Source organism: Globicephala melas, chromosome 10, assembly GCF_963455315.2.
Source record: "Globicephala melas chromosome 10, mGloMel1.2, whole genome shotgun sequence".
NCBI lineage: Eukaryota > Metazoa > Chordata > Mammalia > Artiodactyla > Delphinidae > Globicephala > Globicephala melas.
Genome location: NC_083323.1, coordinates 12,008,371 through 12,032,493, shown reverse-complemented (window position 1 = coordinate 12,032,493; position 24,123 = coordinate 12,008,371). Strand labels below are relative to the sequence as shown.

General features: G+C 55.3%; 1 protein-coding gene and 1 long non-coding RNA gene across 4 annotated transcripts; one reads left to right on the top strand and one right to left on the bottom strand.

The window, feature by feature from the left end:
- Nucleotides 1–856: 856 nt before the first annotated feature.
- Nucleotides 857–11,258, bottom strand: LOC132597966 (uncharacterized). Its single transcript, XR_009565494.1, has 3 exons — nt 11,165–11,258; nt 2,578–2,682; nt 857–1,437 (listed from the first exon to the last, which is right to left on the bottom strand). It is a non-coding gene; the product is annotated as an uncharacterized lncRNA (long non-coding RNA).
- On the top strand, nt 9,925–22,240 carry RASD2 (RASD family member 2). Of its 3 annotated transcripts, none has more exons than XM_030855396.2 (3): nt 9,925–10,979; nt 15,438–15,717; nt 19,770–22,240. In XM_030855396.2, the coding sequence occupies exons 2-3, from the start codon at nt 15,447–15,449 to the stop codon at nt 20,297–20,299; spliced, it is 801 nt and encodes a 266-aa protein (XP_030711256.1). In that variant the 5' UTR covers nt 9,925–10,979; nt 15,438–15,446; the 3' UTR covers nt 20,300–22,240. The 3 variants fall into 3 exon arrangements, with proteins under 3 accessions (XP_030711256.1, XP_060162300.1, XP_030711255.2); XM_060306317.1 differs by lacking the exon at nt 9,925–10,979 and adding an exon at nt 11,069–11,572; XM_030855395.2 differs by lacking the exon at nt 9,925–10,979 and having other exon boundaries at nt 15,419–15,717.
- Nucleotides 22,241–24,123: the final 1,883 nt, after the last annotated feature.

Sequence of the window (24,123 nt, the reverse complement as noted above, 5' to 3'; positions counted from 1 at the left end):
CAGTAGAGGCTTAAATATATTTGTATTTACTGAATGGATGAGCACCTATTACGTGCCAGGCCCTGCTCTGCATATTGAGAATCCACACACGATTAATGTCTCCCTGCTCTTAGGGAACTCACAGTAGAGAAACAAAAGTGGGTCCGCAGGGGCTTCCCTGGTGGCGCAGTGGTTGAGAGTCAGCCTGCCGATGCAGGGAACACGGGTTCGTGCCCCGGTCCGGGAAGATCCCACATGCCACGGAGCGGCTGGGCCCGTGAGCCATGGCCGCTGAGCCTGCGCGTCTGGAGCCTGTGCTCCGCAACGGGAGAGGCCACAGCAGTGAGAGGCCCGCGTACCGCAAAAAAAAAAAAAAAAAAAAGTGGGTCCCCAGGATGGAATGGTGGGCCATTGTAGGCTCCCGAGTAATGGTTTTCTTAGTCATTGTGGCAGAGCCTACTGGATGGCTCTCCAGTATCAGTTTTCTCTTTTTTCCTTAATAACAGAATCCCAAATTCAGCGGGACACAAGGTCATTCAGGGTAAAGGTCACCCTTCCCAGCCTCCCTTGCAAGCCTGGTGTAGCCATATGACTCAGTTCTGGCCAGTTTTCAGAAAATATCCTTAGAGAAAAGGGGGTATGCCCTTCTTCACCCCTTCCTCTGCTTATGAGATTGTGAAGTGATGGCTAGCCTTGAGTCACCATTTTGGACCTTGAGGATGAGGTCATATCCCAGGGATGGTGGAGTAGAAAGCTGGAAGCAGCCTGGATCTCTGGCTCTGTAGAACAGCCCCCTCACCTCCAGAATTCATTTGCCTGAGCAAGAAATAAACTCTCTGGTTTAATTCTCTTTTATTTTGGATTTTCTGTAGTTTATAGTTAAATAATCCTAATCTTAATGATACAGCCTTGGATGGAAAGAGGGAAAAGTAGGATAAAATGTCTAGGAGACTTGCTTTTCCACACAGAGTAAGATGGGTCCATGGCCTATCAAAGAGGCAGAAGTTGTAGCTGTAATGTGTCTGGATCTAGGCTGTGGAATGGGATAGAACCTATTGGCCTCGCAGGTAAATTGACTATGGTGGCAGTCATTGGATCTCCACTCATTCCTTTACCTTTTCATTCATTTATTCAACCATCCCATCATTCTCTCATGAAGTTCATTCACTCATCTATTCGTCCAATAAAACATTCTACAAAGCAGGGACCCCCAGGCTGGGGTGTGAGTATGAACTGGGCAGGGAAACACTTTGTAATTGAAGCTTCTCCTGGGGGCTAGCGGCAGACCCATCTCTGAGCGCCAGGCCTCGGCCCCAGTTGATGGCATGTCTGAGAAGTGATCACATTCCGGATTGCAGGAGCGTGCAGTTCCTGGGAGAAGGGCACAGGGCCCTCCAGTTTCCCGGGTTGTCCCTCATTCTTCCTGTGGCCAGGCAGGGTGTTCTCCCACCTCCTCCCCTATAAGAGAGCAAGGAGAAATTCTCTTCAAGCACAACTGCATACTCATTATGTCATGAAAGGTGACTGATGTTAGCAAGAGAAGGGTCGCATGCCTTGTAGCCTCTGAAAAGTCCATAAGACTTTTCTCTGCTTAGAACACAATGTGTTCTCTGCTTAGAACACAATGCTAAGAATATTCTAGAAGACAGCCAGAAACTCATAGGCCTTGTATATTTTCTCCGAAATTGAGCCAGGATCCCAGGGGAGGGTGGGGTTAAAAAAGATCACAGGACTTGCTGGGGCGGGGTGAGTAGGGAAAAGGAACTGAGAGGCAGAAGGGACACACAGGCGCTCTTCCGAGGCATCCTTGATATGAAACAAAGTGACTTGGTGGGAAAAATAAGGATTCACTGGATGTTCATAGTTGGCTCAGAATAAGTCAGTTTTCTTTCTGGTATTTGATGGGCCTGTACATCCTTGCAGATACTGTGGTCAGAATTGAGGGTTAGAAGACAAAAAGCAAATGGATCCATTTCTGTTGTCTTTTGTTATATAACAGACCATCCCAAAAGTTGGGGCTTAAAATAACAACGGTTTTATGATTTCTTATGCTCCTCTGGTAGGCTGGAAGGGCTCCTATTTCACATGGACTAGACAAGAGAAGTACCGGGTACTGACCAAGAGAGGAAATAGACTGGACACACATGCAGCTGCATTCAGCTTGTGGCTGGAAGGTTCTAGAAGGGCATGTCACATGGCCTCTCATCCTCCACATGGCCTTTCTCACCACCTGGTCTCTCCTTCCCCTATGACAGCCTAGATTTCCTTACGATGTGGTGGCTGGATTCTGAGAGAGTGAAAGCAGAAGCTTCCTGGCCTCTTGGGTCCCAGCCTGGAAGTGGCACGGTGTCACTTCTGCCACATTCTATTAGTCAAAGCAAGTCCACAGCCACACAGTGCCTCAGACTCCAGTGGGGAGGTAATAAACTCCACCTCTCCATGGGAAGAATTGTGAGTGGCCATATTTATAGACAAACTTCTGCGAGGAGTTGATAGGGATCGTGGAACCCAGATGGAAAATAAGATGTGAATTACACAAATTACACAAATTATGCACGGCTTTAGAGAAGCACGTTTGGTGCGTAGAGCGAGACTCACCTTCCAACTGCATGGGCCTGGAGCTGGGGCTCTGCACAGCTGACTTGGCCTGTCTTCCACTACCCTGCTTTCCTCTTCTTCAAACAACCCATCGGTTGGAGACCACTAAAGGAAAGAGAAATACACCAAGGCCACGGTCATTAGCATCCCGGAACACTGGGTTCTATTTCTGGCAGCTCCGAGGTAGTTGGCAAACCTCTACCCCCTGCTTCCCAGCTCAGCACTCAGAGGTAATGAGCCCACTGTATTACGTGGCATTAGCAGAAGTGCTGAGTACCAACCAGGAGAGGAAATAGACTCCCCGCTCTCCACGAGGATCCGCCTGCACCTGGGGCTGGGGGCTCAGCTCCGGGCTCAGGGGAAGGCAACTCGCATTGATTGAGTGCCTACTGTGTGCCAAGTGCCGCTCGGCATGTCTGGCCCCTGCTTTTCTCCTGAGCCTCATCTTGTGCTATTTTCCCTTTCCTGGCTTCCCTGCCAATCTGGGTGTGTTTCTGTTCTTCCAGTGGGCCACTCTTTCTCTTCCTTTGCGTGTCCTGTTCCCTCTGCTTGAAACACTCTTTCTCTCGTCAACTCCAATGCATTCTTCAAATCACAGGCTCTCTCCCTTCTCTGCTAGACTGTAGGCTCCCAGCCCAGTGTTCTCTAAGTGTTTGTTGAATGACTGAATGATGGGATGAATGAGTCCTCACAACAGCCCATTTGACAGATGAGGCAACCGAGGCAGTTGCCATCAAGCAGAGAACTAGTTCATCCAAGGCCAAGATAAGGTGAGAGGCGGGGCCAGGATTTGAATCCAAGATTGTTTGGTGGCCAAGCTTGTGCCCTTTCTACAACACATGGCTCATAAGGGTGAATGAAGGGTGGACAATGGTGATGGAAAGGGTGCTGGTGGAAGAAGCAAGAGCGAAGGCACTTCTCCGCCTCATCACTCCCAGGGAGTAATGCCAGAGACGGAGGGGGAACCTGGGGCCAGGCTGCAAAGTTGCACCGTGTTTGGCTGAGTCTCTGTGTCTGGCCTCCCTCAACCTCTCTTGAATTGAGGGTTTACAGGCACTTCTCTGTAGACAAGAGGTCCTAGGCCAGCGGCTCAGCTGGCTGTCTGAATCCAGAGGGCCATGCTAACTCCCAGGGTCCTCGGCGCCCCCCGGTTAACGGGGCCCAGGGCAGATTCCAGGTCAGAATCAGGATGCGTTACCCCAGAAGAGCGGTCAGAATGCCGCACTGGGGGGAACTTCCTGTGGCAGAGAGAGCACTGGCCTCGGAGTCCCAGACAGACTCAGGGTCCCAGCTGCACCAATAAGAGCTGAATGACCTTGGCCCAGTTACTTCACCTCTCGGAGCCTCAGTCTCCTTGTCCAGAAAATGGGGATAACAAGGGTTGTTGAGGAAGTTAAAGGAGTTAATTGTGTAGCATGATTAGGACAGGGCCTGTCTCCCCAACTTGAGCCTGGTGTAAGGGAAGCAGTTGATAAATATTAGGTTGGAAGGCTTATTGTTCTTCCATTGCCATTTAACCTCTTCTGCCTCAGCTCCTCTTCCGTGTCATGTTTTGTTCTGCATGTTTCCTGGGGCTGTGGGATGATCAGATGTGATAGAGGATGGAGAAGACATCTGTGGAGTCCCGGCCAAAGGACAAGGCTAAGGGAAGTTGGGCTGCCCTTCTGCCTCCATCTGGATCACACCAAGTCAAGGCCAAGGGGCCCAATAAACATCTGGAGAGAAGCAGAAGTTCCATGAGCTTGGGAGGTGATGACGATGATGATGATAGGTATGATGACAGAGATGATGATGGAGGTGATGATGATGGAGATGATGATGGAGGTGATGATGATGGAGATGATGATGGAGGAGCTGATGGAGGTGATGATGATGGAGATGATGATGATGATGATGTTGGGTGGATGGGTGGATAGATGAGAGGGCTTGTTATAGCATGTTTAGGCCAAGCCTTAAGAAGGCAATAGGAGGGCTTCCCTGGTGGCGCAGTGGTTGAGAGTCCGCCTGCCGATACAGGGGACACGGGTTCGTGCCCCGGTCCGGGAAGATCCCACATGTCGCGGAGCAGCTGGGCCCGTGAGCCATGGCCACTGAGCCTGCACGTCCGGAGCCTGTGCTCTGCAACGGGAGAGGCCACAGCAGAGAGAGGCCCGCGTACTGCAAAAAAAAAAAAAAAAAAAAAGAAGGCAATAGGATACCATAAAAAGATCAAAGGACTAGTTATTCAAAGACCTAGATATTTTACCATCCAGCCTCTGCCTCTTACTAGTCAAATGAGTTTGGGCAAGTCACTGCACATCTCTGAGCTTCAGTTCCGTCAGCTGTAAAATGGGAACAAAAACCCTTCCCTGCTTACTTCACTGGGAGCATGCGTGGAGGTCATGGCCATGATCATTTTCATACACACAAGCAGCTGTGTATTACTGCTGCTGCAGCTGAGGGCAAATCCCACCCACAGGCAGCCACTGCCATGAAGCAGACTTAGTGCCAGCGCAAGATCCGTTACTTCCTTACCCAGGTGTCTTTAAGCCAGTTGAGTCCCACAGCCTCAGTTTCCTCATTTACCAACGAGGATCCTAGTGCCACCCCCACAGGGATCAACCCAGTGCCTGCGAGGAGTAGGGGCTGCATGAATAGTCCTTGCTATGATTAAAGCCACTGGTTCACTCTTGTTGTTTCTTTTCTGGCCACACCCTCAGCTTGGCCTGGCCTGGTATAATGACCACACCCTCCTGGTCATCACTGGTCCCTGCAAAACTGTCACAAGGGGCTGCCCTGTATGGTTGTACAGGTTGCTCACTGCTCAAGGGCACTCAGGTAAGGAAATTCAGCTTGTGCTTTCCTCTTCCAAAGCGTAAGCCTCAGAGAGGAGCTGTCTCTGCCTAGAGGAGGTGCCTTTTTCTAATTCTCATAAAAACTGCGTATGCTAGAAGGCACCTGAGTCACCTTGTAGTGGGATTCATTCAGCTTAGAAATGTGGAATCAGATGCGGCTTCAGAGAGGATCTGACCCAACATTCCTGTTGCAAAGAAGAGAAAACTGACCACTATTCATTCAGTCATTCATTTATTGAAAGTTTACTGGGCACCTACTATGTGACAAGTAACACCTCAGCTCAGAAGGAGGCAGAAGTGATCAGATGAGGGGAAGGGCACAGGGTGTGGCTGCTTCAACTGTGCTCCTGTAGACCTTTGGCCCGGGGAGCACCCCCTATGTCCTTATCCCTCCCCCTCCAGGGGTGTTTGGAAGGGTCCTGGTGTAGTGCCGGTTTACTCCAACTAGCTGTTCTCTGCACTGGCTAGCACCTGACCTGTGCCCCTGATCCAGCCAGCCTCGTGCAGATGGTGACCAACTGTCCTCTGCTGAAGGCTCAAGGCTGATTCTGATGCCCGGGCCTGCTGGGACCAGAGACCCAATTAGGGGCTGCGTGGCCCTGGATGGTACATTCAAGCAGGAAAGAACCCTGTGCTAGGAGTCAGTTCCTGGGCTCTGGATCTAGCCTGTCATTAACATGTGCTGAACTTGGTGAAGCCACGAACCATCTCTTTGTCTGCAAAATAAGAAGGCTGAGCCGCATGACATATAAGGTTTTGCCAACTCTAATCTTCTGGTCAGTGGTTCTCAAACTTTGGCATTGGAATTACTGAAAGGGCTGGTTAAAACCCTCCCTAGAGCTTCAGACTCAGAGGGTCTGGGGTGGGGTCTGTATTTCTCACAAGTCCTAGATGCTGTGATGCCACTGGTCCAGGGACCACACTTTGACAAACCGCTGCTCTAGCAACTCTGGCTGCACATTAGAATCACTTGGGGGAGCTTTAAACAGTGTGGATATCAGGCCCAACCCCAGAGCAATTAAATCAGCATCTCTGAGTGGGAGCCTGGGCTTTGTTATTATTTAAAAGCTCCCCCGGGTGACTACCAGGGATAGAAAACACTGCTCCAGAAAAGTGGCCAGAGATGTGACAGCACATTGATTGGGTAAATGCCTGATTTCCCTTTGGAGAAAGGTCTCTGAGATCCCAACTCAGCCCCTCATTAGCTGCCTGCCTTTGAACAGCCTCCCTGAGCCTCAGTTTCCCTTCCTGTAAGTGGTGCTGTTAGGACTAAACAGAACTGCCTCCCAGTGTCTGCCCTTCCCTTCCTCCTGTCTCCAAGGAGAGCTTGTGCATTCTTCTGCTCTGAGGCTGTTCAGCTGAGCACAATTCAATAAGCATTTATTAAAAACTCAATGTGGGGCTTCCCTGGTGGCGCAGTGGTTGAGAATCTGCCTGCCAATGCAGGGGACACGGGTTCGAGCCCTAGTCTGGGAAGATCCCACATGCTGCGGAGCAACTGGGCCCATGAGCCACAACTACCGAGCCTGCACGTCTGGAGCCTGTGCTCCACAACAGGAGAGGCTGCGACAGTGAGAGGCCCGCGCACTGCGATGAAGAGTGGCCCCTGCTTGCCGCAACCAGAGAAAGCCCTCGCAAAGAAACGAAGATCCAATGCAGCCAAATAAATAAATAAATAAAACGAATTTATATTTTAAAAATTAAAAAAAAAAAAACTCAATGTGCAAGATGCTGTCCTTAATGATGTGGGAATTCAAAGATGAATCAGGCTCCGTCCCCTCTCTGAGGAGCTCACATGTAAGTGGGGATGATGAGGCATGTGTCCAAAAGGTGAGACAGGATGTATCACAGGCCATAGACGAAGTAACAATGGCGTAACTCCCACTGTATGCAAGGCCCCCCAGTGGGAGACCCTTTATGGGTTTTATAATCCTCCCAACAACCCATGAGGTAGCTACTAGTATAACACCCACTTTACAGATGAAGAAACTGAGGCTTAAGGGGCTGGTCAGTTACCCACAGTGCAAGAGCCAGCTTTTATTGCCACGGGAGCCCAGACGAGGATGAGATCCACACGATTAGAAAGGCGAGGAGGCTTTGTGGGGAGAGGTGTGGACATGCTTTGAAGGATGTGTAGAAGTTCAAAGGGTAGATAGAGGAAAAGATTTCCCAGATAGAGGAATCAGCATACACAAAGGACCAGAGGAGGGAAATCCCAGCTTCTCTAGGGACCCAGAAGTGGTTTGATTGGCTGAAATGCAGGCTAATGGTGAGGCATGGTGGGAATCAGATCCTGGCTGGAGGCCTTGTGTGCTGGGCTAAGGAGTTTAGGTTTTATATCTTAAGCAATGGGGAGCCATTGAAAATTCTTGAGCAAGGGATGGCATTTTTAGAAAAAGATGAAAGTGGTCATGGGTTATGGGAGGGGGGGGGCTGGTAACAGAGAGCCCAGTAAGGAAGAAGATGGCTACAACAAATGGTCCATGTGCAATGGTAAAACAAATGGGGGGGCAGGGCAGGGAAGACTAGGAAAGTGAGCACACGCGGGAGGTGTACTGTTGCCATGTGAGGCTTCTTTGCGCATCGTTTCCTTATGTGCACCTGCTTACTGACTGAGCCACTCTGCACTGGGGGGCAGGGGCAGGTGGGTCTCCATATACAGCTCCCCTCAAGATGGGGACACGGTCAGTGGAGTATGACCCACTCAGGATAGAGAACTCAGCTGAAGCAGCAGGTAATGGGTTCCTGAGCCAACTCAGAGCTGGCCGCCTGCCATGTTTCTGGGGTGGGTGTGGAGGAACTGGCCCAGGGCCCCAAGTGCTACTGACTCCAGCTTTCCAGGTGAAGCATACCACCCTGCCTGCCTCCTGCTGCCAAGTTCACAGCCAGCTCAAGGCTCACAGCCTCTGTGCATCAAGCTGAGCACAAACGCTCCTGGGCTGAAGCCAGTTCCTAGAAGCAAAGTCTGGACGAGGAAAGATCACTGGGCTGGGATCCTGCCGCTTGCCGGCTGGCTGACCTTGGGCACTTCCCTTAAGCCTGTCTGAGGCCTAGATATTCCACGTCCTCCGGTTAGGGGACTAATCACAGTCAAGAAGTATAAGCACTGAGTCCTCTACCTAGTCCTTCCACCTCCATCTGCCCCACCTTCTCTGATTAGCTTCTTAAGACCACGCAGGGACAAGCAGACCAAGCCATTTTCTATAATCGAAGTCCAAGACCATCTTAGCGCTTCTGTCACTCTGTGGACCTAGCATAGCACACCCATTTTATAGATGACATAACCAAGGCCCAGGGAATTTCCATGACTGGCCCAAGGCCAGAGATTTGAGCGGACACAGAGGCAGACTGAACACCAATCCCTCACCCAACGGAGCTGGAGCCTCAGCTTGGTGCCCCCCCAGATCCCACTGACTATCATGAGGTGGGAGAATAGGTCTGGGGGCAGATTGGCAGACATCCCCCATGTTCAGGGTTCTGGAAGTGAGGGACAGTTCCCTGGCTTATCCAAATGATGGTTGAACAGAGAATTGCATCCCTTCAGTGTCCCTGTACCACATCACACAGTGAGAACATTCTCTTTTCAGCCTCCTGGTAACACTGAAGGAGAAAGTCTCTGTTGGGAGCTAAAAGGTCTGTAACACCTCTAAAGCTGGCCGACCCCCCTTTTTCACTGAGGGCACATCTCAAGCCTTGGCAGGCCAATTTCCTGCTAGAGTTTAATAACCTTGGTTTGTTTCCCTTGTGCTTATTTTTGCTCTTACCTTCTATTTATGGCAAGTGATACTGGTTTCCCATTTAAAGCAGTGATATAACAATTCTTCAAAAAACGTGTTTGGGGCAGAGGGGAGGAGTGGGTCTTGGAAAATACTAAGTAATAATGACTGATGTCTGCCCTGGTTCAAGGTAGGGAGAAGGGAAGGGAGAGAGGTGCTGCCCAAGGGCGCCCAGGACGCCCCCAGCAGGGCTCTCTCTACGATGCTCCCTCAGATCTGCATGCCGCACAGACCTCCACTCAGGAGCGCTTAGGCCAAGGTGACTCCGCGGCCCCTCCTGACCGCACGTGCGCGGCCCATGTGTCATCCCGGGGGGTCCTGCAGGCCCGGAGACCTCGGGAGGGAGGCAGAGGCTCAGGCGGGCAGAATGGGTGCCCGGGAGGGCCCCTGGGGATTTCGGCGAAGGAGGAGGGCGCGGGAGCCTTGCGAGCGGGCTGCAGCCAGACCAGGCGAGAGGGGCCAGGTTCCCTCGCGGGTCACCTGCGGCCGGCGCGGTGCGCGTGTGAGTGCGTGCACAGACGTCAGCCTCCGAGGCCCGCGCCGCCTTCTGCTCCCCGCGCCCCCGGCCGCCCCCACCAGAGCCCTGGCCCCACGAGCCCGGGCACGCGGAGCGGCAGACTGAGGTGCCAAGGCGGCCGCGGGCGGGGCTATGGGGCGGGGCCAGGCAGCGGGGCCCGTCGTCATTGGCCGAGCGCAGTACCGGGGGCGGGGCGCTGGGCGAAGGCGGGTGAGCGGGCTAGGGGAGGCAGAGGCGGGCGCCGGGTGGCGGGACAGGCTGCTTGCAGGCTGCGGAGGGGGCGAGTGCGAGCCGCGCGACGGGTCCACGGAGAACCGCTCGCAGGGGCGGCGAAGGGCGCCCAGGCCTGAGCTGGGCTTCTGCCGCTGGGACCGCCGTCAGGAGCCTGGTCTCCGATCACTTTTCGGAGGGACCACTGACCTTGCCCTGCGGGAGGAAGAGGGGCGTTCGCCTCCAGGAGAGGGAAGGAGGGAAGAGCCAGGGCCCCGCAGAAAGTTCACCTCCTCTGGGGGCCAGAGGGGGTGAAGTGGTAGGAGGAGCCTGTGTAAGGCTAACTTGGAGCTGCGAAACCTTAGGGCGGCGTTTAAGGCCCCCTCCCACACGCGCGCGGAGCCGAGCGCCCAGCTCCTCCTTCAGCTGCTGGCGTCGCCTTGCAGGGAGAAAGGAGCCGTCCCTCGGCGCCGGGGGAGCTGCACAGCTGCGGGCAGAGGAGGAGGCCGCGGCCGAGCCGGGCAGGCACCCCCCTACCCGAGCGATCCCCTTTGGGGCGGGCGGAGCAGGTGGCATAGGCGGTCGGATAGGTTCTCCCACCCGGGACACGCACATACGCACGCACCTACAGTCACCTCCAAAGGACCCTCCAGGAGTCTCTAAGGACCCGGAGTTGCTCTTTTTGCCCTCTCCCCCAAACCCGGAGCCCCAGGCAGGGACCCCGGGGTCGGACGTCCCCACGCCTCCGGGCACCTGGCTCAGCAGGAGTCCCCCGGGGCCGGGCAGGGCAGGGCCGGCGGCAGCGAGCCGGAGCCCGCCCAGCGCCCGCGCCCCGCCGAACCCTCGGAACCCACTCATGGGGCACCGGCTCCCCGTGTCCCCTCGCCCGGCCGCGCCCAGCCCGGCGCCCCGAGCCGCGCAGAGGAGGAGCCCGGCGGAGTGACCCGGGAGCCGCCAAAGACTCTGGAAGGCTCGGCGGCCGGAGAGCAAGGCGGTTCCCCGCACCTCCAGGGGCTTGCAGGCATCCCTCCGAGACGCGCCAGAGGCCCGGCCCGCCATTCCCAGGTAGGAGGGAGACACCCCAACAGAACTGGGGAAGCGGGGAAGCCGGGAAGAAAGGTTTGAAGCTTGTCAGCGGAAGGCTAGGTGAAGCTTTACAGGACTAGGGAAAGTTAAACTGATGGAGCGCCTATTATGATCATACGGCAACTTCACTTATCTAGAGAAAATGAAATTAGTTGAGCACCTACTATGTGCCAGGCTGGGTGCTTATTCCAGGAAAGAAAGACTTCCTGCGTTTCTCCTATGTGCCAGATTCGGTGCTAGAAGCCTTCCATTTAAGAGATCTGGAGTAACAGCCGGTTTGAATCTAAGGAAACAGAGGCTCAGAGAGGAAGAGGCACTTCCCTACCCCAAACACAGCCCCTCCCCTTCCTAAGCCAGCTGCAGCCTGCAAACCTGGCTGAGGGTGGGGCTGGGATGGGGCCAGTTGGTGGCGGCCTTGGTGAGGACCTCCTCTGAGGAGGGAAGATTAAGGAACGCCTTCCCTGTTCAGAGTTCCATGAGCTTTGGGGGGAGTTGGTGCAAGGAGTGAGTTTCCTGGGCGATCCGCTTGCCAAGAAGGGTTTCCTGTGATCAGCTGGCCAGAAGGCTCCCAGGTACCTCTGCGGGGCGCTCTCTCCTCCCCTTACCCCTGACCCTGGGAGGATGATGAAGGGTGTTGTCCAGGACCTCATGGGAGGTGGGAGGCTGGGCTGGGAAGGGGCAGCCAGCGCAGAAGCCCGTATTCAGGCTTCCCCTGGCATCAGAGAGACAAGACGGGGTCCCCCAAGGCATCTGCCTGCAGTCGCTCCCCACCTGACTGCTCCAGGCAGCCCCTTGACTGCCAAGAGGAAGTACCACAAAGAAAGGCGCCTGCTTGCTGGGTGCTAGGAGCTGTGTGGGCCTCTTGGCTTCTCACTGAGCTCTGAGGGCCACTGTGGGTTTGTTTATACCATTTGAGAGATGACCAGCCCCGCTAGGCCCAGTCATTTGCCCAGGGTGGCTGGGCTGGTGAGAGGCAGAGCTGGTCTGCCTGCTTTCTACCACCCTGAGCTGTGTCAAGGATGGTGAGATTGGCTTTGCAAAGCCCCCAGGACTCCCCTCAGTTTGGGCATGGAGGCCAGTGAATGCATGTGTGTCCAGAGAGGCTGGGATGCGTGCTAATGGAGGAGGCTTGGGGTGTGTGCCAGGGGGGCAGGGAGGGCTCAGGGTACTACAAGGAGGAGGGTGCGGCCAGACTCTTATACTGCTGTTCCTGCCCCTGTGACCCCTCCATCTTCCAGACAGGCCCTGGGAGAAGGGCTTGAGGAAGAAGAATGGGGTGAACGCACAGATGCATTTGCTGGGAGCTGTCTGGACAAGGTTTGGGGGAGTCCTGGGCAGGGTGCCTGACCCCAGCTATCTGCAGCAAGAGAGAGAGGGAATTAGAATAGGCTTCTGGGGTCATTCCCCCCGCCTGACCCCAGCTGAGGCTTCAGTGAGTCAGACTTTGTTTTGAAAAAGATTGATTTTGTCCGGGGGGTGGGTTTTTATAGAGGTAAGAGCCCCAGTTTTGGAGCCAACAGCCTGATTCTAATCCTGGCCTGGCCAGTCATCTGTGTGAACTGGGGCAAGTGACTCAGCCTCTGCGACCTCCAGTGTCCCCATTGGTCCAGTGGGTTGATGGTGGTCCCCTCTCCATCGGAGTGTTGTGTAGTCATTGAAATAAGGCACGCAAAGCACCCAGCATGATGGAGGCCTGCCCAGCTGTGTTGACCATTCTCCCAGCGTGGCCCCGCCATCTCTGCCTCCCTGGGATGAGTCACAGAACTTGCATTTGGGTACCTGTGCTGCTAGTCACCCCCACTAACCACTCTCTGGGCCTCCGGCGGGGGGGGGAATCTACATTCTCAAAGGGCCCTTTGAACTCCTCACCATAGGGTCAGCCTGGCTGAGGATGGAGAGAAGGGAGCAGGCAGCGGTGGAGGAGAGAAGCTGTGCCTACAGCGCTGCCCATAGTACCTCCTCTGGGGGAGGAGAAGGGAAGGAAGATGCGGGGGTGGGAGGTGCTGTCACCTGACGGCCAGGTGTCTGGGTGTTTCACACAGCCCCACGTGGCTGGGGCCATGTGAAGACTCGCAGTCTTCTCTCAGAGAGGAAAGCCACAGATTATTTTTTTTTTTTCCTCCTTCTTTGCCCTCTCCTGACCTCACGCCTCCTCTCTTTGACTTCCTCAGGCCCATTCAGTCGCCGACGTTAGCACGTCTATACCAGGAGCTCTGGGCTAGAGGTTGGGGCAGGGTATACACTGTCCCTGGGGGCTACTGGCCTCCTTCCCTCTCTGTGTAGACAGAGGTGACCACCAGCAGATCCAAGCTCCCTGCAGAGGGACTTGTGGAGGGGGCTGTCCTGGTGTGGGACCTCTTTCCCCAGCAGCCTGCGTCCGTTGAAGGTGCACGCAGCCTGGCTCTCCCAGCCCAGGAGGAGACTGAAAAAATTCAGTGCTGTCGGCTTGCAGCCCTCTCTCCCCTGCTGCCCACCCAGGGATGTGCTCAGGGCACTGAGACCCTCCTCAGTGCAGCCCCCGGGCCAGCTATACAGGGTGCGGGTGGAGGGCAAAGGCCCCAGAAGGAGGCTTTGAATGAGCTCCAAAGGTAGAGCCATTTGCTTCATTCATTCACAGATCATTTACTGAGCACCTGCTGTGTACATGGCCCTGAAATCCTGTGGGATGAACTTGAGGTCGGCTTCAGGCATGAATTGCACGGGAGATGTAGAGGTCTCAGGCTTGGGGTCACCATCCTGGCTTCCTTATTAACTAAATGGGCCAGTCGTGTAGACGTTTAAGCATCAGGTCCTTATCTGTGAAACAGGGACGGGAATCCCTACTTCACAGTGAGGTGGTGAGGATACTCCATGGCAGGGGGTGGACCGCCTGGGGTCGAATCCCTCCTTGGCTGGTTACTGGCTGTGTAACCATGAGCAAGGTACTAAACTTCTCTGTGTTTCAGTTTCCTCATCTGTAAATTGGGGTAACCATCTACCTTCTGGGGTTCCTGAGGGATGAAGCAGGTTAGTACACGTTCAGCACTTGGACCGCTCTGCATAGATTAACTGCAAAATACACGTCCGCTGTTATTATCGTTCTATACTTAGCACAGTGCTTGGCACACTGCAGGGCTTGGTTACTGGTGATCGTTGTCATGGCTCCAGGCCTGGGTCAGCGGCGGGCTGAGCCGGCTTATCGTGTGCGGCCCTGTGCAGTTCATTCATTGAGATCATCTTGGTAGCTTGGCGTCGGCCATGGTGGGAGGATTCATGGAAATTGACAAATGCTACCCACCAGAGCTTTTATAAAGGTCTTTTTGAGAGCCGCTTTACTGCACGGCGGTTCTCAGTCAGGCAAGGAGAACTCCCTGAACAGGTCGTGTGCCAGAAAATACACACAAGAGGTGTCTCCACCTGAAGTCTCTTAGCGTCATGGCAGCTGTAGACATTTACGATGTTGGAGAGGGCCAGGGGGTGAATGAAAGAGGCTCTCCAGGCTACTGACCTGGGGCATCACGGGGTGGGGACCCGTCATAGTTAGCACCATAGCCCTTTGTGCAGATTGCGAAAAGGTGCCTTCTCTGAGCAGATGAACTCCAAATAAGACGGCCTCCCCCTTTCCCACCCAGCCGGGGGCCTTGTGCAGCGCCCCACCTGCACCGCCCTGTACAGCAGCCTGCTGAGGGCAGAGGAGATCTGTATTTCAGCAGGCCTGCACCCATTTGTAGCTCATCTTCTCTAGGTGGGTGGGTGGCTTCCTGCTGGGTTTGGCAGGAGGCAGAGGAGCCTTCAGAGAGGAGGTGGCATTTGAGCCAGACTCTGCTGAAGGGAAGAGGGTGCTCTTGGGGAGGGACTGAGGGCTGGAGGCAGGTACCAGCAGAGCTCAAGCTCACCAGGGGTTCCGGGGGGGACGCTGGTAGCTGCTGAGATAGGAAGCGAGGGTGGCTGGACTGTGAATGGCCTTTGGGTGGGCCTGATGGAGCCCCTGGACGTTACTTATCTTTAATTGGGGTTTGGAGCTTGGATCCATTTCGGCTTCTCCCACAAGCCCAAGAGGCTCCTGTAGAAAGTTCTGATGAGAAAAGTGACTCCCGGGGAAGTTAAGCTCCTTACCCAAGAGCAGTAGCGAGTTAGTGGTACAGCGAGGAGTCAAGCCCCAGCAGTCCCGTGCTGCATAAATAAACAAACAAACAAACAAATAAATAAGGGGTGAATGAACGCAAGGGTGAGTGAATGAGTGAATGGGTGGATGAATGAAGGAGGAAAGAAAGAAACGAGACGGATGAGCAGGCAGAACTCCAAGGCCTTTAGAAAGACCCCAGTCCAGTGTTCCCATTGTACAGACAGAAAACTGAGACCAGACAGGTGGCCGGCAGGAAAGGCCAAGGCTTCCAGGAAGGGCTGCGAGGCCGGGCCTCGGGCCTCCTGATGCCGACTCCCGGCTCTCTGCCACAGCCCCGAGCCATGATGAAGACCTTGTCCAGCGGGAACTGCACACTCAGTGTGCCCGCCAAGAACTCATACCGCATGGTGGTGCTGGGCGCCTCGCGGGTGGGCAAGAGCTCCATCGTCTCTCGTTTCCTCAACGGCCGCTTCGAGGACCAGTACACGCCCACCATCGAGGACTTCCACCGGAAGGTCTACAACATTCGCGGCGACATGTACCAGCTGGACATCCTGGACACGTCTGGCAACCACCCCTTCCCTGCCATGCGCAGGCTCTCCATCCTCACAGGTGGGTGCCAGGGGTGGGCACAGGTGCTTGAGTATGTGAGCGTGTGTGCTCGGTACTTTACAGTTTGCAAGGCACTTGCCTATCTGAGATGAAGCTCACGACGAGCCCCCTTAGCACTGTGGGAGTCACAGAGGTGTTGCTGCTTCCCGAGCAAAGGATGGAGCCAGGTCCCCAGTTCCATTCTGTCTGACTCTGGATCGATTGCTCATGACTGCTGGCGCTGCCTCCCAGATCAGGAACTGGTAGACTCTGCACTGGGGCTTCACCTCCCCGGGGAACAGAGGGGCTGCTGCCTTCCTTCTGTGGGGGTGACCCAGCAGAGCTCCAGCGCCCGGGGTCAGTCTGTCGGGCTCTGATCTATGAACACTGCGGGGCTTTTCCACCTCTCAGAGAGGCAGGGGCCGGGCCCAGGCAGTGATCAGCCAGAGGGGCTGGTGGGGACTTGCGGATGCTGGGAACTCGGTAATAATCACAGTCACGGCCATGGCAATAGCTAACACTTAACAAGAGCTGTGTGCCTGGGCCTGTTTCTAGAGCTTGGCATGTATTTCTTTAATCCTCACAACGAACCTAGGAGACAGGTATTTGCCTCCATTTTACAAGTGGAGAAACTGAGGCCCAGAGAGGTTGAGTTACTCCAGGTGATAGCACAGCTGGTAAATGACAGTCTGGCTCTCATGCTTTACCACTGGGCTATCCTGTAGCCTCTTGGCCCGGCTGGGGGTGGTGGGGAGGGAGGAGATTGTGGGGGACTAAGGGGCCAGGTAGAGATGTGAGACTGGGCCATGATTTTCATCACTCAAGCAGTTTTGTGTGGTAGCTAAGAGGACAGGTCCGGAAACTGGTCTGCCTGGGTGTGAATCCTGGTTCCACTGCTTCCTGGTTTTGTCCCTCTGAGCGAGTGATTTTATCTCTTTGTGCCTCAGTTTTCTCATCTGTTAGTTGGCATCACATGAGCACCCATTCCAAAGGTCTTTGTGAGAATTTAAATGAGTTAATATAGGAAAAGTGCTTGGTGATTGGAAGGTAAGTGCTCAAGAATTATGGGTCTTAAACCTACATTTGCAGTATGCCTGCAATGGGCTGTGCAGGCCCATTTCCTAAACCCTGCACCTGCCACTGCTGGGCGGCGATGAAGGGAAGGAATGAGCAAGTAACCCCCCAGCCATCACTAAAACAACCCCGCAAGTCAAGATACTTCTACACCAAGAAACCCTAGCCATGCCCACCCCTCTCCCCACGGCCCGGTCAAGACTCCTCCCTGAGTGCCCTGGATAGACAGCTTCCTCTTCCGGCTGTCCTCACTGACCATCTGACCCAGATCACACTCAGACTGTCCCACCCCACATTTTGGAGAGGGAGTGTGTGGGCAGAAGGAGCCTGGGCTGACCTGGGTTCCAGTCCTGGCTCTACCACTTGACGGCTTAGATGTGTGACCATAAGTCTGGATCTCAGTCTTCCCAGCTGCACAATGGACATAACCTGCTTCCTCCCAGGGCGGCTGCGAGAACTGCAGGAAATTGCGTGGGGGGCATTTCCAGGACTCGATGGAGAGTGCAAGGATGTCTGCTCTCCTGGCCATGGGGAGGGGACTGGGTGCCCACCCACAGAAATAAGGCTAACGGAGGGAGAGAGTAGATGTGGAGAGGGACCACATGCGTATTTCCAAAGTTAATTTTTGATTACACAAATAACACACAAATACACCCTCCTCTAAACATACAGATAAGGCTAAAAAGCCCCCTTGCCCCATGCCCCCAACCGCAGACTCCTGCCCCCTCCCCCGAGGTAGCCACCCCATCAGTCTTCCAGGCCCCCCACGAACACTTTGACATTCACATTTGTGTCCCCATAACGGAGAGTATTTTCGTCTCATTTTTACGTGCACATATTCCAAGCACATCTGCCTGCTGCCTGCTTTTTTCACTCACCAGCCCGTGCCTCATTTTCCAACCTGGTGCTGGTACACAGCAAATTCTGAAAGCCATTAATTCTTTTTTTTTTTTTTTTAATTTATTTATTTTTGACTGTGTTGGGTCTTCGTTTCTGTGCGAGGGCTTTCTCCAGTTGCGGCGAGCAGGGGCCACTCCTCATTGCGGTGCGCGGGCCTCTCACTATCGCGGCCTCTCTTGTTGCAGAGCACAGGCTCCAGACGCGCAGGCTCAGTAGTTGTGGCTCACGGGCCCAGTTGCTCCGCGGCATGTGGGATCCTCCCAGACCAGGGCTCGAACCCGTGTCCCCTGTATTGGCAGGCAGACTCTCAACCACTGCGCCACCAGGGAAGCCCCTGAAAGCCATTAATTCTGCCGCCAGCTCTCCTTCCAGCTGCCAGCCAGGCGTCTCTGAAGCTTGGCATCACAGCCTTTCACCTGGATATGTCAAGGCTGCAGAGCCCTCAGGGGCCCGGGATTTGCCTTAATGGGATGGGTTTGGCAGCCTAAACGGTTGCCAGGCCAGCGCTGCCTTGCAAGTGCCTTTCTAAACTGCCCACACCGTCCTCCATCCCGTCCCACACCGTCCTCCATCCCGTCCCACCCCGTCCACACAACCAGCTTTATGAACACCCACTGTGCGCCGTGACGACATCTCCCTCTGCTCCAGAGAGCATCATTGGTCCTGAACGTGGCGTGTGCTATTCTGAGGGGGACAAATGGCGTGCCCCAGGGGTCCAGAGGAAGGAGGCAGCAGTGCTCCCAGAAGCTGGTATCACTTGATTCTCCTCTCGAGAACTTGGGCCAGTCCCGGGCACCTTTGAGCCTCGGTTTCTTATAAAACAGGGCTCTTAACATCTCCCCACAGGTTCTCAAGAGTTTAAGTCAAAGTGCAAAAGGTACTTTGAGTGTGAGACTGTGATCACTGTAGTGAGATGTGGAAATTGGGGTGGAGGTACCAGCCCTCTCTCAGCCTCCCCGCCTCCCTTGCCACCTCCCCATCATCCCTGTTTCAAAGACCTGCGCTGAGGGATGCAGCGAGTTGTAGCAGGGGTAGCGTGGGCCTGGGAGGCTAGTGTTCACTTGTTCATCCATGATTTATTCAAGAATCAGAGGACACCTGTGTGCGCCAGGACCAGCCAGGTGAGGACAGAATCGGGTGCACATCTCGGCCTGGCCACACCTGAGCTGTGTGATCTTGGGCTGGTTGTTCACCCTTTCTGTGCCCCAGTTGGCTCACCTATCACATGAAAGTAATGAAATCTCCCTCACAGATGTTCCGTGAGGAGTCAAGGGGGAACCCATGCGACTCTCGCAGGTGCTTGTTCTCGGGTCTTTTGAGACCCGAGATCACTGAGCACGTGTCACTCTCCATTCATTATCTCATCAAACCTTCAAAAGCATCCTGCATGGGACAGATGGGGAAACTGAGGTTTAGAGAGGTGGTATGACCCGCTGAAGGCCGTGTGGCCAGTGGGTGGAGGGGGCAAGAGGTGAACCGAGGCCTGCCTGATGCCAACACTCTGCGTTCCAACTATGCATCGGGGGCTCTTCCAGGCCCTGCGGATGTGCGCTGAACAGCAAGACCCCTGCTCTTGTGGAAACTGTATTTCGTTTTTTTTTTGTGGTACGCGGGCCTCTCACTACTGTGGCCTCTCCCGTTGCGGAGCACAGGCTCCGGACGCGCAGGCTCAGCGGCCATGGCTCACGGGCCCAGCCGCTCTGCGGCATGTGGGATCTTCCCGGCCGGGGCACAAACCCGTGTTCCCTGCATCGGCAGGCGGACTCTCAACCACTGCGCCACCAGGGAAGCCCCTGTATTTCTTATTATTCTAACACAGTCCACACAAAGTCACAAATCACTCACCCTGTCTCCAGCCCTGCCGCGAAATGTAGGGCTGATTCATTGTGTTTGAACCAGGCTGTGCCTCGTATTAGCTCTGTGACAACGGATTTAACCTTCTGGGCCTCAGTCTTCTGTTCTGGAAAATGGGGGGAATAATAGCAGTTCCTGGCTAGAGTCACTGTGAAGGTCAAGTCAGGGAGCAGGGAGGGGCGAGGGGGTGTGGTGCGGTCAGGAGGCGCCTGTGAACTCACCGCCTGGGGTTCCTCTCCCCACAGGCGACGTTTTCATCCTGGTGTTCAGTCTGGATAATCGGGAATCCTTTGACGAGGTCAAGCGCCTCCAGAAGCAGATCCTGGAGGTCAAGTCCTGCCTGAAGAACAAGACCAAGGAAGTGGCAGAGCTGCCCATGGTCATCTGCGGCAACAAGAACGACCACGGCGAGCTGTGCCGCCAGGTGCCCACCACCGAGGCCGAGCTGCTGGTGTCGGGCGACGGGAACTGTGCCTACTTCGAGGTGTCGGCCAAGAAGAACACCAACGTGGACGAGATGTTCTACGTGCTCTTCAGCATGGCCAAGCTGCCGCACGAGATGAGCCCCGCCCTGCACCGCAAGATCTCCGTGCAGTACGGGGACGCCTTCCACCCCAGGCCCTTCTGCATGCGCCGAGTCAAGGACATGGACGCCTACGGCATGGTCTCGCCCTTTGCCCGCCGCCCCAGCGTCAACAGTGACCTCAAATACATCAAGGCCAAGGTCCTCCGGGAGGGCCAGGCCCGCGAGCGGGACAAATGCACCATCCAGTGAGCAGGAGGGACGCTGGGGTGGGGCTTGGGCGGTGCCTTACGGTGGTGGGGGGCGTGGCCCCGGGTGCCCGCTGCCCGCATCTCCCCCCATGAGACCCCAACAGCAGTCACGTTCTAAGACCTTTGGCGCCAGACTGGAGGACCCCAGCCTCCAGCCTCTGTGCAGTCTCCTGCCTTCAACCACTTCCCTCTGATTCCTCCTTTCCACCACTCGCTCTTGGTTTCAGCTTCTCCGTGGGTTGGGAGGGGAATCCCTGCAGGACAAGAGGCAAGGTTGGGTGACATCTGAACTTATGCCAGGACCCAAGTCAGAGCTTGCTTGAGGGGCCAGAGGGGGCAGGACCCCTGCATCCGATGGAGACTCCTGGAACATCCCAGATGAAAATGATACCCAGAGCCAGCTGGGGGAGGGCTCCGCTGTCCTGGTGGAAGACCCAGCTTGGTTTAGGAGGCAGCTGGGAATCTCCTCCCACCCCATCCTGAAACGCTTACCCCCTGGCTCAGCTGGTTCTATCCCCTGCCCCCAACTTGGCCCTCAGCTGCCCCCGACATTGAGCCAGGGGTGTGTGTGTGTTCGAAGGAGGCGTGGCTACGTCGCCTGGCCCATGTCCATCTCTTGGACCGCCTTCCTCAGCCTCTTCTCCCAGGTTCCTCTCGTCTGCTAGTTGTGCTTTGTTGTTGCAGCTGTTACGTCGTGTTCCCAGTAGGAATGGAAATCGCTGTACTGTAAAAGCCTAGTGACCCCTCGTTAGCAAGGCCCCCCACCAGTTCAGATCCACTGCCTCCACTGGGGACGCCTTCGTCCCCCATTCCAGATGGGGTTTCTGTGGCCTGTCTGCAGCTGGACGCTGCCCGCTACTGAGCACCACCGTTCACACTCACACAGGCGGGGCAGGCCTGCGGGGGCAGCTTCTCCTCTTGCCTCCATTTCCCAGAGGGGATGGCTGAGACTCACAGGGCAAAGTGACATGCCCCAGCTCCGCCTCCCGGCTAGTTCCGGACGCAGCTCCCCCTGGGACCGGGCTGTCCTCTACTGTGCTGGTTCCTCAAGCATTTATTGAGTGCCTGCTGGGTGCTGGGTCCACCCTGTGCTAGGAAACAAAGAGGGTGAGCAATGCACTTTACGGCCCCGAGGCCAAGCCTCCCCGGCTCTGGCCACTTTCTCATCCCCCGCCTGGCCGCTGCCCACCCCTGCTGCCCTACTGTCTCTGTACACGCAGCTGTTGGCAGGCGTGGAAGAGCAGCTGGGAGCCAGAGCTGAGCCCGGGAGAGGCAGGTAGGAAGAGCTCCCAGTGGGCCTTTTCCTGGTGCCTGTGATGGGGTTGTGCTGGGTACCAGGCGTGGTGGGATTTGAACCCGTGGACCAAAGGCTCTTAAAAAATACATTTTATCCTTTAAACCTCCTTGAAACTATTGAAGTTCAGGGCCACAAGGAACCTTAGTGATCATCTAGTGAATCTGAGGCCCAGAGAGGGTAAGTAACTTGCTCCAGGTCACACAGCAAGCCTACGAGTGGCAGAAGCAGGGTTAGCTCTGGCATTCAGCACGCACCATGGTGTGCCCCTCTCTTGAGGCTGCCTCAGCCCCTGGGGCCTTCAGGGATTTGAGGTGTTGTCTCCCTGACCCTGTCCCCAAATCTGCCTTTGAGGGCTCCTGTAGATTCTGTGTACATTGTGCCCACGTGTATACATGTACATACACATGAACACACAGACATAAACGTGCCCTGGCCTCAGCTCTGCACACCCCCCACCCCACCCTGGCCCCTGCTGCTCAAGGCAGCCGCTCTGACCCTGCTTCTGTGCCCACACCTGGCCCCAGCTTGAACCCTCTAAGCAGACCGGGTACCTTGGCCAGGACAGGTGTGTGGCCTGGTCTCAGTCACACCTCTGCTTCCCCCTATCTCTGTGTACACTCTCAATTAAAGTGGGTTTGTTTCTAAGCCGTGTCCTTGACCGTGTGTATTTTCTGTATTTCCAAGAAGAGGTGTGGCTCTCCCTCCAACCAAAGCTGACCTTTCCCTCCCCAAATTGCACCTGCCTGGTACCCTTTCCCTGTGTGTCAGCACTGAGTCAGCCTTCAAGGTTAAGTACGTGGAGGGCGGGGTGGGGGGGGAATAAAACCCCACAATAAGGGGGAATCAAACCCCTGGCCCTCCCGGGCCCTCTGAGGGGTGTATGCTGAGTTGTTCATGTCCCTCTGGAGGAGTGGCCAGGTCAGACAGGAGAGGCCTCCCCGTGGACCATTAGCCCTTTGGGGTCACCATATGACCAAGTTCTGGGTGGCTTCCAGAACCACCCAGAGAACATTTGGCAATATCTAGAAACAGTTTTGATTGTCAAAACTGGGGAGGGGGCTTCCCTGGTGGCGCAGTGGTTGAGAGTCTGCCTGCCGATGCAGAGGACACGGGTTCGTGACCTGGTCCGGGAGGATCCCACATGCCACGAAGCGGCTGGGCCCGTGAGCCATGGCCGCTGAGCCTGCGCGTCCGGAGCCTGTGCTCCACAACGGGAGAGGCCGCAACAGTGAGAGGCCCGTGTACTGCAAAACAAAACAAAACAAAACAAAAAAAAACTGGGGAGGGGGGTGGCATGCTATTAGCACCTGGTGGGTAGAGACCAGGGACGGTGCTGAACACCTCACCAGAAAGTGTTACCCCGCCCTGAATGTCAGCAATGGGCAGCCTCCTCGCTTGGACTGTCAACCCTTGAGATCAGGACACGGCCCATGTCTATGTATGGTTGATACAACATACAACTTACAACTTTCTGGATGGTAAACACTGGACAAGCACAGTGTGCCCTTGTGTGAAATGAGACAGGACATGGGAGGGGAATGGCAGGTGGAGGTGGGGGGAGAAGGTCTTGTCCCCATGCAACCCCGAACATGGCGCCTTGGACCGAGGTTCTCCCTCGGCGGAGGGAAGGGAAGGGAATCAGCCACACACCTGCTGCGTGACCGACACCCCTACTCTCGCTCCATCTTCACCTCTTCCAGCCCCGTAAGAAACATGCTCCTCGTATTAACCCCTTCTTGTGGTGGGGAATTAAGCTCAGAGAACTCAATTTCTTCTCCAAGAAGGCACAGCTGGTGAAGGGGCAGATCGGGGACTTGAAACCAGAGGCCGTCTGGGCTCCGTGTGAGTGAGGAAAGGATTTTGCGTCTGGGAGATGGAGACAGGTCTGTGCTTTTGAGCAGTCAGCAAATACCACTGAGCAGGGAGGTTCAGAGAGAAGGCGGACAGGTCTCTGCCTGCCAAGGGCTCACGGTCCAGAGGGAGAGACCCCTGTGCAGACATTCTCAAAGCAGGGTGAGCCCGGCTACGGTGGAGGAAAACCAGGTGAGCCTGGGAGAGCTCCCGACCTCTGCCTAGCTGGGAGGCCAGCTTCCCACCCATCCTTTGCCCATGCCAGACAGAGAAGGTCAAAGTGGGAGACGAGTCACCCTGGTGCTCTCCCAGTCCCGGTTTCTGTAAATGTGAGATGTGGAGGTGAACATTCCCTTCTGCATTGCAGGTCAGAACTGCACCCTAAGAAGGGCTACACGGAGAGGTAGCTGGGCACACCTTCCATGCAAGCCTTCCACGGTGCATTGGAGCCGGGGCACCTCTGCCATGCCCTCCCTCCGTGTGGTACTGTGAACAAGTCCTGTCTTCTCCCAGGCTTCAGTTTCTTCATCTCTAAGTGGGAGGTGGGGAGGACAGCTGGACCAGACAGCACACGAACAGCCCCTTACAGCCTTATGTTCTCTGCGAAAAGGAATTAATATTCCTACTACATAACCCACAACATTCTGATCGTTACTAAACAGAACACGTTTGCTCCA